Here is a 13,384-nt window from a genome sequence, read left to right on the forward strand (position 1 = left end):
TGAGATGGCGTGAGACGTGGCCATAATAACTGTGTGTGTGTGTGTGTGTGTGTGTGTGTATGTGTGTGTGTGTGTGTGTGTGTGTGTGTGTGTTTCTCACTCTATTCATCCCTCACTCCAATCAGCAGTGTTGCTCATTTGGAACATGATGATTTTACCATGATGGCAAAAGGTCTGAAAAGAGAATGTAGGAAAGCTGAACACAAATGGAGGAAAATTAATCTTCAAATCCATTATGACTTGTATAAACAAAGCCTTTCTCATTTTAACTATGAGTTATGCGAGGCAAGACAGCTTCATTTTTCTAATTTAACGGGAACACTGATAATACTCACACTATATTTGCCATGGTTGACAAGCTTATAAACCCCCCCAGAACAGATCACCCCAGAACTCCTCTCCACAGCGAAATGTAATGAATTTGCTTGCTTTTTTGGTGAAAAAATTAAACTATTAGACAGACCATCAACGCCACACAGTCAAGCAATAAAACGATGCAGTCTCTACGACCGCCTAGAAATAATCTGGCCATTATGTCACAATTTAATACAATTGATCAAGAAACTCTAGCGGAAACAGTTCGGCAAATCATCAACATGTTGTCTCGACACACTGCCGTCTGATTTTTTCAAAACTATTTTTAACTGTAAAAACTGAGTTACATCAAATAGTTAATAGCTCACTGCTATCGGGCACTTTCCCAAAGTCACTAAAAATAGCTGCCATTAAGCCACTCCTAAAAAAGAGAACTACCTCTGGGTTAAATAACTATAGGCCAGTTTCAAATCTTCCTTTTATAGCTAAGCCAATCAAGAAAGTTGTTTCTAATCAACTCAGCAATTTTTTTTAACTCAAATGGTCATTTTGACAAATATCAGGTTTCCGACCTAACCACAGCACTGAAACAGCTCTTATAAAAGTGTTAAATGATATACGGCTGAATACTGACTCAGGTGAAACATCCGTTCTGGTTTTACTTGATCTCAGTGTGGCATTTAACACCGTAGATCACAGAACTGTTGGACATGCTGGAACATTGGGTAGGACTTTCCAGAGCAGTCTTTAATTGGTTCAGGTCTTATTTAGAAGACTGGCATTACTTTGTCACCATTGGCAGTTATGAATCTGATAGAGTGGCTATGACATGCGGAATCCCCCAGAGATCAGTTGTCGGACCTCTCCTGTTTAATCTGTACATGCTGCCTTTAAGCCAAATTCTTCAGAGCAACAACATGGATTACCATAGTTATGCAGATGATCATCAGATATATCTGGCTCTCTCACCTGATGAGCTCAGCCGAATAGACTCACTGTGTCACTGTTTGGAGGAGATAAATAATTGGATGAGCCAAAACTTTCTTCAATTAAATAAGGAAAAAACAGATTATTGTGTTTGACAGCAAAGAGAAGAGAACTATTATAAATGAACAACTCAAGTCTCGAGCTCTAAAAACCAAAGATTAAGTCCGAAATCTTGGCGTTTTAATAGACTCAGATCTCACGTTCACCAGCCATATCAAAACAATCACTAAAACAGCCTTCTATCGTCTTAAAAAATACAGCCAGAATCAAGGGTCTGGTATCCCAAAATGACCAAGAGAAGCTCATCCATGCTTTTATTTCCAGTAGAATTGATTACTGTAACTGTCTCTTAACTGGTCTTCCCAAAAAGACCATTAAACAGCTGCAGCTTATTCAGAATGCTGCTGCTAGAGTTTTAACTAGGACCAAGAGAACAGAACACATTACTCTAGTCCTGAAATCTTTACACTGCATTCCAGTTAGTTACAGAATAGATTTTAAAGTGTTGCTACTTGTCTACAAATCACTGAATGGTGTAGGCCCAGAATACATCACTGACATGCTCGAAGAGTATAAACCAGGTGGGGCTCTAAGATCCATGGACACAGGTCAGTTAGTTCAGCCCAGAGTCCAAACCAAACATGGTGAAGCAGCATTTAGCTGTTATGCTGCATGCAACTGGAACAAACTACCAGAAGACCTTAGATGTGCCCCAAATATAGCAATTTTTAAAACTAGGTTAATAACATTTCTTTTTTTGTGTGCGTGTCTATGATTGAACATTAAAACGTGCACCTTATTCCTACTGCACTTTAATTCTGGAAGTAGATCTCTAGTCAGCCCCAGCGGGGAAGTGACTATGTTTCTATTCTATCTTTTTTTTGTACTTTGTATTTTCTTTTTATAGTACCTGTCTTTTAATTATATTACTTTTTAGTTACTATTTCAAAGTGCATTTGTGTACTTTGAACTCTTTTAATTATATTTTAGATATGATTGTTCCTATTTGTTTTTGTTTCCTCTCTTTTAAATCTATTTTATTTGGTTGTTCCTTTTCTGTTTTTATTTGTGTAAAGCACACTGAATTGAACTGTGTACCAAATGTGCTATATAAATAAACTTGCTTGCTTTCTTGCTTAATAGACAGCTATTAAGCAAGAAAGCAAGCAATCATATTTACATAAAGTCTAGCCTATCTAATAGTAGATATTTCTATAAAGTGAACGCTACAATATCACTCACTGCAACACTCACCAGTGCAGCAAAGGTACTGAAGGCATTCACAGTCGTGTTCAGACGTGTTGTGTTGGGGCTGTCTGCTTTGTGTTTTTGCCTTATCAGGTCCAAATGAACAACAGTGCCAGCTGGAGGGAGGGATAAAAACAGTGAGAAATACACTCACACACACGCACACACGCACGCACACATACGGAGTCTTTATGCATGATCCAGATCACAGGAAGTTGAATCAGCTTATCTGGACACAACTTTTATTGGGAGAGAAACGTCAACTTTCTGTGAGACACATACACACAGTTACTAGGGTCACCATCTCAGCAACACATGCTGCCCTGTGGAAACCTGCTGTTGGCTGATAAGCCTGACCAGTCTGACAAGTTCTTCCTCCCTTTGTAAACTATCCAGCTTTAAAAGAAAAAAAACGACGGCATGTCTTCTCAGTATCGCTAGACATCGTAGTTTGTTCTTACCTCGCTCCGCTCCACTCTTCAAACCCCGGCGAAACCAGTATGTTGGCATGGCTACACATCAGCGTCGACCTACACATATGATAGGTTCAGGCGGAAACGCTGGTGTCTGGTGATTGGTTGGGGGAGAATCAAATAGCCCCTCCCCCACGGAAATCGATTATTGTGGAGGTAACGTCAGACTGAAGCGGGAAATGGAGTGTAACGGCTTGACGAGTCAAGGCGTCCGGGTAGCGTAGCGGTCTATTCCGTTGCCTACCAACACGGGGTCGCCGGGTCGAATTCCCGTGTTACCTCCGGCTTGGTCGCGCGTCCCTACGGACATAATTGGCCGTGTCTGCGGGTGGTAAGTCGGATGTAGGTATTTGTCCTGGTCGCTGCACTAGCGCCTCCTCTGGTCGGTCGAGCCGTCCCAGATTGGCAGAGAGGGGGTGGAGCAGCGACCGGGACGACTCAAAAAAAAAAAAGAAAAAAGTAAAGAGCGGGGTACTTGACCAGATATACTGTAGGGAATTTGGGGGGCAGCCCAGCCGGACCGTCACAGCCGGGGAGGCGAACTCGGAGTTCCCACACCGCGGGTGACAACTTTAACCAGTCGACCAAAGGGTCCGACCCGTTAGCTAAGGGTTAACGTGTCTAATTATCCGTGCACGCTACAATACAATTGGGGAGAAAATAACAACAACAAAAAAGACTTGACAAGTCTCATATCAGGCAAGGGGGCGACACGGTGGCGCAGTGGTCTGCGCCATCGCCTTTCAGCAAGACGGTCGTGGGTTCGAACCCCGGAGTGGTCCAAATTTGGGGGTCATCCCGGGTCGTCCTCTGTGTGGAGTTTGCATGTTCTTCCCGTGTCTGCGTGGGTTTCCTCCGGGTGCTCCGGTTTCCTCCCACAGTCCAAAAACCTGTAAGTCAGGTGAATCGGCCGTACTAAATTGCCCCTAGGTGTGTGTGTGTGTGTGTGTGTGTGTGTGTGTGTGTGTGTGTGTGTGTGTGTGTGTGTGTGTGTGTGTGTGCGCGCGCGCGTGTGTGCGCGTGTGTGCGCGTGTGTGGCGGGGGGCCCTGTGATGGCCTGTCCAGGTTGTCTCCCCGCCTGCCCCCCCCCCCCCAGTGACTGCTGGGATAGGCTCCAGCATCCCGCGGCCCTGAGAGCAGGATAAGCGGCTCGGATAATGGATGGATGGATGGATGGCTCAGGCAAGGGGTTCGAATCTGCTCTCCTGAAAAATAACTTGAAATCTTCTGCCATCTTGTGGTTAATATCGGAACACCACCATGTATTTAGTCATCTCTTTGGTAATGACTTTTCCCCCCACTCGGTTGTAGTCATAAATAGGCAGGGGGTGGGTGGCTGACTGTCGTTTTAGGTTCTGTGAGATGATTCAATATTGACACATTTATGCAGGTTATATTGCAACCACACGCCGGTGTGTGTCATTCCTGCAAAAACCCCTCCAGGCTCGGTCTGGGCGATGCTGAAAAAACCCAACACTGTAATATTGTATTTATAATGAGCAGGGGTTACATAATTTTACCAAACCCTCCATTTGCAAAGAACTGGCAACGATTAGAGTGATTTAAGAGGGGGAACATGGCAGTTATCCAGGAAGTCGTGAAATCAGACCCGGCTATATTATTTGTCAGACGCGCTAGTGTATTGTTCCTCAAGAGCAGTAGTCATAAAAAACCCAGAAAATCAGATCTTACCAGATTCCGTTTTCTGTGAGGCAATGCGAATTTCAGCCCAACATGACTGAAGGGCCAAATATGCCCAACATCGCATCCTTGGTGGTTTGTCTGTTTCGCGTGTGAATCAGAATAGGACCTACTGGCCAAGTGTGTTTCCACATACGAGGACTTGGTTTGGCTCAAAGAGATTATAATATCCAACGCAATACACAATATATGTCTGTAAAGTGTACAAACCAGTGTACCCAATACACACGATGTACAACAACAACAGCAGCAGCAGTAGAAAGGCTAAGGGAGGTTACTCAGTCATAAAGGCTGGTATAGGGTATAGATGTCGCTGTTATGTAGGGGGGGTCATAACTGAGGTGTATGTCGCACTAGGATAATGTCAGTGACAGTGCTGTATTGAGAATATTGCACGTAAATATACTTGACACGTGTCTATTGCAGTGTTGGCTCTATTGTTCGGTCCTACACAAGACCTTGATGCATGTATATATCTAGCAACTTATATTCAAGACCTGTGATAAAAACAATTAAAGATCAACTTTTCGGCCCTCTTGGTGCGTCCGTTGGCAGCTCGTCCAGCAGCAGCACGGCCAGAGGCTGCATCGGCCGTGCTGCAGCCGTGCATCTTATTTCCCGTAGACCACTTCATCATCAATGAAACAAAGAAGGGAACACCCACCCTTTTTTTCTTCTTCTTCTTCTCCCCCCCCCCTCCCTCCACCTCTGAAAGCAGTGCCCTGAACTCTCCAGTACAGCAGGACATTGCTGGGTTAGACACATCTTTGGCCACAGGAGGTGCGCGTCAGGGGACTACGGCAGCCAATCTGCTGGAGCGCGCACACAGACGTTCCCCGCGCACGACCATAACGCACGACCAGCAGCCCCCGTCTCTTCCTCCTCTTTCCCCGCGTAGAGATCAGTTGTGCTGACTCAGTGCCTTACGACCAGTCCCTTCGACAGGAGAAGAGAGCCACCGACACGCAGCCCTCCGGCAAAGCCCCCATCGCAGCTCCAGCGCACCACACGGCAGGCATGGCTAAAACCGCAATCGGTGAGTTTTTTTCGCCCCTCTTCCTTCTTCATCATTGGGAGATTGGGCGGTGGTGCGAGGAAGGCTGGTGGATGCCGAGCGGCGTGTGTGTGTTTGTGTGTGTGTGTGTGTGTGTGTGTGTGTGTGGCGACGACACCCATGGCACAAAAGGATGCTGAGATGTGATGTCTGCATGGGAGCGGTCAAACTCCCATGCAAGTCGGGGGGGGGGGGTACCAGCAATGAGCTGCAAAGTCTAAAGCCACGTTTAACTCGTTTCTCTCTCTGTTGGCGCTCTGAACTTGATTTATATCCTGTTAGATTCTCGTTGCGCCCTGCACCCAAACGAGCGCCCAACGCCGGTTTATGGTTCAGTAATTATGATGGCTGACGCACATCACCAACCCGGTCGAAAAACACAACGGATGAGTGTAAATGGGGCAAAAGGGGGGGTTTTTTTGTCACTGAAGTAGCGTTTTTTCCCTTTTTTCCCCCCGATGCGGTTTTTTTTTTTTTTGCCGCACCTGCTATGAGTGGCTGACACATAGCCGTGCAGCATAATGCAGCGCCATGCAGCGACCCCACCCAACATCGCCGGTCCCCTCACAGCGCGCCGCTCTCTTCGAGGCTCTCGGGCATTTTACCCCGATAAACGCCCTTCCAGAGACCGGCCCAGCCTTGGCATCAGTGTGGCGTTAAGTGTGCCGAACTCATTTTGACTGACCTCTAAAAACGTGAACGAGGGGCGGCGGCGGCGGCGGAGGGGGGGGCGGGGGCGAGGGTGGGGGGGGTGATACACAACTGATTACAATGAGGATTTACGAGTGAAAACGAGTCATTTCAGGATGGTGCGTGGCCACTAGTGAAGAAACGGGTTTATGGTCGATTTTCATTGTTCGATTGATTTCATTGACCGATAATTGCCTCCTCATCGCGCCGTGACTTCACTTGTTTTCATCACGCCCCACTAATACATGCAGACATGCAACTGGGCGGCGTTTTATGACGGCTCGCTTGCGTTCGTGTGCGGCCATCTGGTGGGTTTGGACACCGAGGCCCCACTGTGCTTTTATTTGTGTGTGGCTGGATGATGAATGGATGATGAAGCTGAGACGGCTTGTTTTGCATAAGCCCGCAAACATGGACGGTAAGCCTGCGACTACTGCAACATTTAGGCACGTGCATATTTGAAAGGGCGCCTTCCTTTTTGCGCTATAGGTCATATAGCTCAGTCTACGTGTGGCCCCGGGGTTGCAGCCTGCTTATCTTCCAGTTGACCGAACGGTTGATGGACAGAGGTGTGTGCAGACAGACAGCAATAAAGGTCTTGATGTCTGCGGCGGCTGACACCATGCAGCAACTAATGCACGGGGGTTATGCGCCCCCCCCCACACACTTCCACCTCCACCTACTTATCCCCCTCCGTGACTTGGTTTGTGGACAGGCCAAATGGGATGGGCCGAGGCCGAGCCAGACAGCTCAGGAAAAAAAAAAAAACAAACAAAAAAGACCACAGTCATCATCGCATCCTCAGACGCAGTCAGCACTCAGATCACCTGTGGAGTGTCGCATTTCCACTGTCGTGCGTTTGAACGCGGAGGCGTGAAAATGGGTCAAAATATGGTGTTTACAACACATACAGATGCCGTGCAGAGGTCATCGTTTGCTAAATCCCGGGTGGACGATGAGCGAGGGACAGAGACCTCCCGTGCACGGCCTCTGCACGTGCACGCAACCATTTCCCAACTATACCACAATCCAGTCCGGTGCATCAGTGCTTTCAAAAAGGCTTTCTCTGATGCCTATCATTTGGACTTGTCATTTCCAATTAGGTGTGGTCAGCCCCTCTGTACGCGCAATCGATATCTGTATGTAGGCCAGAGGATTACTGGACAATATAGCCCGTTCAATTTGAAACGTCTTCGGTCTAATGAGCCCCCCCCCATTTCTGCTTAATTACATCACCGGTACTACCAAAATGGTGTGTATATGTAAAGGTATTCTGCCTTACTTGATGTCATCCAGTTTAAATCACTCCACCCCCACCCCCACCAGGAAACCCACACCCATAACCGGCTCAGAGAGATGACTCCTGTGCTTCGACACAGCCGAGGAAGAATGGATGACATCACTCTAGGATGATGGTTTTTCCCTACATAACGTGGCCCATGCATCACTTTGCATGATGGGTGGGAATAGACGGGGGAAGTGTCCTGTGCTGGGAAGTTGGCGAGCCATCCGCAGCTAGTACCTGTACAGCCCTGCCAGAGTCTGTCCACCTTGCATTTTATTGTCTTGGGCAAAATATCTGAAAAACATAACTAAAAAGCTCCACTCTCTCTCCCTAAAAATATATATATATATATATATATATATATATATATATATATATATATATATATATATATATATATATGGGGCAAACGGACACAGGGTGTGGTTTGTAAAAAAAGGAAACACATCAGCCTGAGTTTCAAATAACTGCATATGCCCCTTGATAGCTTGGGTGTCATAACATCCTACTTGACAGCCAATCTCGCTCCAGTAATACCTCCATCATATCGTCATTATACAGTTATCCAGTGGCCTGACTGTAAAGGGCGTGTGCGATGTGCCGTGCACGGTTCTGCAACCTGTACTACCGTGAGGTTATAGGGCCCAGAAGGGCCATAAAGGCCACGACACACAGGCCCGCATTTTTGTGAGATGCTGTTAATGGGCAGTTTGCGCATTGCCTCGCCAGCAATATATTTATCATGGGGTTTTTTTTTCTTCGCATGGCAACATGTTACCGAAATTGATTCTCTTGCTACTTGTCTGTGGCCTTCCTCGCTCGTGGAGTCTAAATACCTGCAATGGGGAATTGGGTATTAATGGGGGGGGGGTGGAGGGGAGGAGGAAGATTGTGGTGGTGAGAGGAATAGAGGATGGCAAGTTGAGAGAGCAGGGTGTGGCGGTATGTGTGGCCACCGAATTTAAGCTCTCAGGGGACAGAGAGAGAGAGAGAGACATAGAGAGAGAGACAGACATAGAGAGAGAGACAGACAGACAGACAGACAGAGAGAGACAGACAGACAGACAGACATAAAGAGAGAGACAGACATAGAGAGAGAGAGACAGACATAGAGAGAGGGAGACAGACAGAGAGAGAGAGAGACAGACATAGAGAGAGGGAGACAGACAGACAGACATAAAGAGAGAGACAGACATAGAGAGAGAGAGACAGACATAGAGAGAGGGAGACAGACAGAGAGAGAGAGAGAGAGACAGACATAGAGAGAGGGAGACAGACATAGAGAGAGGGAGACAGACAGAGAGACATAAAGAGAGAGACAGACATAGAGAGAGAGAGACAGACATAGAGAGAGGGAGACAGACAGACAGAGAGAGAGACAGACATAGAGAGAGGGAGACAGACAGAGAGAGAGGGAGACAGACAGAGAGAGACAGACATAGAGAGGGTGGAGGGAGAGAGAGAGAGTAGGAAAAAGAGGATTGCAGGGGAAAATGCATCTGCAACAGATGTGACAGAGGCATTTGGGGTGAAAGAGTGGAGGCTAGAGCGGGGGCTTGGGTTGAGGGATGCATTTAGCAGAGGAGGAAGAGGAGGAGGGGGAGGAGGAGGATATTGATGATCCGTGCTCTTTGCTGATGGATTGAAAGAGGAGGTGCAGGTTGCTGGCTGGGTGTCTGTGTGGTCAGGATAAGAGGAGGCCTCTGAGATGTGACACGACGTTGAGCTGACCGTCTAAAACCAGCTTGTTGGAAATGGACTCGGCCCCAAAAGGTTTTGGCATCCTCGTCGAACGCTGCTGTTGTTGTTGTTTTGTTTTTTTTTCTGTTTTTTTTTTGGCAGCAGATCCACAGTGATGCATGCACCGACGAGTTTCATTTATACACTCCTCTATAAATGCAAAAAAAAAACAACCTTTTTCGATCTTACTTTGGATTAAATTAAGATGACATCCTTATGACCAAAGAGCACCACCCTTTTTACTGCCCCCCCCCCCAGTGTTTTGCTGCATCCCTGTAGCACCCTCTCTATGCTCTCTTCACTGTGCACGCAAGCTAATGACTCACACAAGCTGGTGATGCTGGGAAACGCCATGCTGCGAAATGCCTGACATGTCAGGACATCGGTTTTCCTCCCCTGATTACAGAAGCAACATGTTTTGTTTTGGAAGTAGATCAGTTTGGAGCGAGACAAGGGCCAATAACACAATAACACAACCTGGCACAGACAAAAATATTATATTTGTTGTGACATATTTGATACAGGGATGTTGACCTTGCGATGGACTGGTGACCAGGCCAGCGTGTTCCTGTCTTGCTCCCAAAGCATGCTGGGATAGGTTTCACGAGGTGGGTGGGTAAAGAAAACGGGTGGATAGATAGATAGATAGATAGATAGATAGATAGATAGATAGATAGATAGATAGATAGATAGATAGATAGATAGATAGATATATGAAGTACATGAATATGTCGCCACTGGTGGCGTTATTGCCTCCGTAGCTCTGTTTCAATAAACCGCAACGGCAAACAGACATTAAAAAAAAAAGAAATCCTATTTTCCCGCTGGTGTCTTCGGCCGTGGTGAAAGCAAACATTCCTCCACCCTCCGCTTGCGACGTTTCAACCCAGCGGAAGTGACGTTGGTGGAGTGACGCCATTAGCTGAAACAAAGAGACGCCGACTCCCGCCCCGAGCTCCACAGCTTAACGTCCGCGATCTCCTCTGACCTTCTCCGTGAGCAGTTAACCTGCGTCACCCGCTCCGCTGCGCCGTCAGTTGCCCCCGTCTCCGTTTGTCAGACTGGGAGTTGTATGGAAGAAAATGGCTGCCGGGGGTCTGGACATACACAGCACTTCACGAGACGGTGACAAAAGTCTCCACCAGTGTCCTTCTCCGCCCTCCCGCTAGCTGAAATGGTCCGCTCCGCTAATTACCAACTAAAGCACCGCGCACCTGAGGCGGCTGCTTCCATTTCGAGAAAGGGGGGGGGGCAAGAATCCCAATGGGAGGCTTTTCAGCGCACACACACACACACACACACGCACGCACACACACACACATATGCGTACACACGCGCGCGCGCTCAGCAGTCCCCTCTTCCTCATCCTCTCATCTCCTCTTCTCCCTCCTCGTAATCCTCTTGTGTCTTCTCTCTTTCTCTCGAGAAGCTGCCCCCCTCCGCTGCCACCCGCCCACCCAAACCAACCAAGCATTCTCTCTCTCTCTTCCTCCCACGCCTCCCTCCCTCCCCCCTCCTTCCTCATCGACGATGCACTCATCTCCAACTCCTCTCCTTTCTTTTATCCGTCTTCAAACCAAAAACCCCACCGAACCCCCACCTACCCAGCCAGTTTCCTATTATCCAGAACTTCTCTCTCTCCCTCCCTCCTGTACCCCCCCCTCCCCCGTCTCTCACTTCGTCCTCGGGGAAGGGGTTAACAAGGCCATCAGAGAGTAGCGAGCGCTACATGGGAGATTTGATCACATTACCGCGGCGTCTGCTCGTCTGCAGGGCAGAGAGAGGGAGAGCTGGAGAAGAGAGGAGGAGGAGAGGAGGAGGGAGAGTGAAGGAGAGAGAAAGAGGGCGTGAGACAGCAACACAGAGCGAGAACAAGGGAAGAGATGGGTTTGGATTGATCGCACCGTGCACCCCACCACGCTGCGTGAGAGGCTCTTCTTCGGCGTTGGTCTCTTTTCTCGAGCCCCGCTAAATTAAACATGAATCCGTGTGGCACGCTTCAGCCCCGCAGGCCTCGCGCACCGGCTGATGGATTACGCCATACTACAGCACTTTGGCATCCAAATGTCCCCTGTGGGGCGCTGTACCTCCACATGGCGCAGCAGCCATATGCACACGCAGAATGCCTCACAACCTGCAGTGGGCTGCAGATATTTTGCTTCGCACCCTGCGGGGAATGCGCTTGTACTCTGCCCTCACATTACAATGTGGTAGCTGCCAAGAACAGCAATGAAAAAAAACAGACTCAAGGTTAGACAAGGTTGGTTGTTCCTTTCTTTGCTATTTTTTCCCCAACGTGCTCTTTGTAGCACTTTCACTCCTCCCTTTCGAGCACTTGCGCAGGCTGCCAAACAGTCTGGTTTCCATGCCAGCGTCCCTTCTCTGGCGCTGGTGTTTGGGTCGGTAAGGGGACCATGGGGACCGGGGAGCCATTTTGCTGTGTCGGGCTGATAAGCTGCAGCCTTGTCTATTAGCCTCTTTGCTTACCAAACTGTGAAAAACCCACTTTCCAGGGGCTGTGGCTACAACCGATAAGACGCAGTTAGTGCAGAGACGGTCCTAACCAGCTCACACAAAGCCCGCTTTCTTTCCCTTCACAGGTTACCTGCACAACACGAACACACGCATACAAATATTGCTGCTATGTTTGCAGCAAAAGTGCTGAGAGGGTGGCGTCGGACAGGCCGCGTAAATAAAACATGGCCCAAAATGAAAGGCGTAGCTAATGATGCATGGAAAACACTGCGAGGATAACGGCCGACTGGCTGTCGAAGAAAATAGGCCAAGTAAGGACACCTAACCTCCCTCCTATACACCCTACTATACAGCCTACCTCCCTTTACAGCATGGCCAGAACAAAATAGCTGAGAACCCCCCCCCCCCCCCCCAGGGCAAGGCGGCTCCACCAGACACCCTTTGATGGGGATCTCTTTTTTCAGAACATCTGCTGAATATTTATGTCTTTTTATATATTTATTTTCCTAAAAAGATGCCTTTTGCAAAATGAGGACCTCCTGAAGAGGCGAAAGTAGGTTAATGATGCTTCGTCTGTGTGCGTGCGTGTGCGCGTGTGCGCGTGTGTGTGTGACAGAGGGTGTTCAGCCTCAGTAATCTTCGTTTTCCTCCGCAGCTTACAAAGAGAAGATGAAGGAGATCTCAGTTCTCTCGCTCATCTGCTCCTGCCTCTACCCCGAGACTCGCAAGAACCTCATGGGAGAATTCGAAGGTTGGTGTCGGTTCGGTTTTAGTTTCTCCGCTTTCAGCTCTTCAGGTGAAAATATCAAGAGAAAGAAAGGTAGATGGTACCGGGGGAGCTGGGGAGGCGCGGTGGTGGGAGTTTCACTCAACGCTTTGGCGGTTTAACGGCCCCGTTATATCCCAGCCAAACCGAACGCTCGGGTAGCGAGAGTCAGAGGCGGGAGATTGATTTGACTGACAGCCAATCACGGCCAGGCATTTTTAGAAGACGTCGATATGCTGTTGGCTGGTTTCATTTCGGTCGCAGACGATCGCTCGTCTTCTCTAAATCTTGCTCCCCACCCATCCACTGAATAATATACAAGTGCAGGATGTTGTGACTTACATATATTTTTATTTGCCAGGTAGAGAGAAAAAAAACTTAAACCCTTACTCACACAGAAATGAAGAAATATATTTTTTTGGGTGAATTTCTACAACATACTGTTAAATAGATTTAAATTAAGTGCAGATAAGCGGATAAGAATACGTTACTGGCTTCATGGGACCTTTAAGTGTGACTGATTTTTTTCACTTTTTATTTGAAATCCTCTTGAAAAGTAGAACAGAGTTAAGCAAAGGGAGACAGGATAGATCTGCCTCCGACTACACGGGTTAAATATTTAAAAGATGCTTTTTGTTTTGCTCTTCCCT

At 47.8% G+C, this 13,384-nt stretch overlaps 1 protein-coding gene across 1 annotated transcript in view; it reads left to right on the top strand.

The window, feature by feature from the left end:
* Window positions 1-5,669: 5,669 nt before the first annotated feature.
* The window catches only part of stmn2b (stathmin 2b), an 11,923-nt gene continuing 4,208 nt past the window's right edge, over window positions 5,670-13,384 (top strand). The window contains exons 1-2 of the mRNA XM_056298467.1: window positions 5,670-5,760; window positions 12,624-12,719. Of these exons, the coding sequence (XP_056154442.1) occupies window positions 5,742-5,760; window positions 12,624-12,719 (115 nt within the window). The 5' untranslated portion in view covers window positions 5,670-5,741. The remainder of the gene's footprint in view (window positions 5,761-12,623; window positions 12,720-13,384) is intronic.

The sequence above is a fragment of the Lampris incognitus genome, chromosome 18 (genome assembly GCF_029633865.1).
Source record: "Lampris incognitus isolate fLamInc1 chromosome 18, fLamInc1.hap2, whole genome shotgun sequence".
Taxonomy (NCBI): Eukaryota; Metazoa; Chordata; class Actinopteri; order Lampriformes; family Lampridae; genus Lampris; species Lampris incognitus.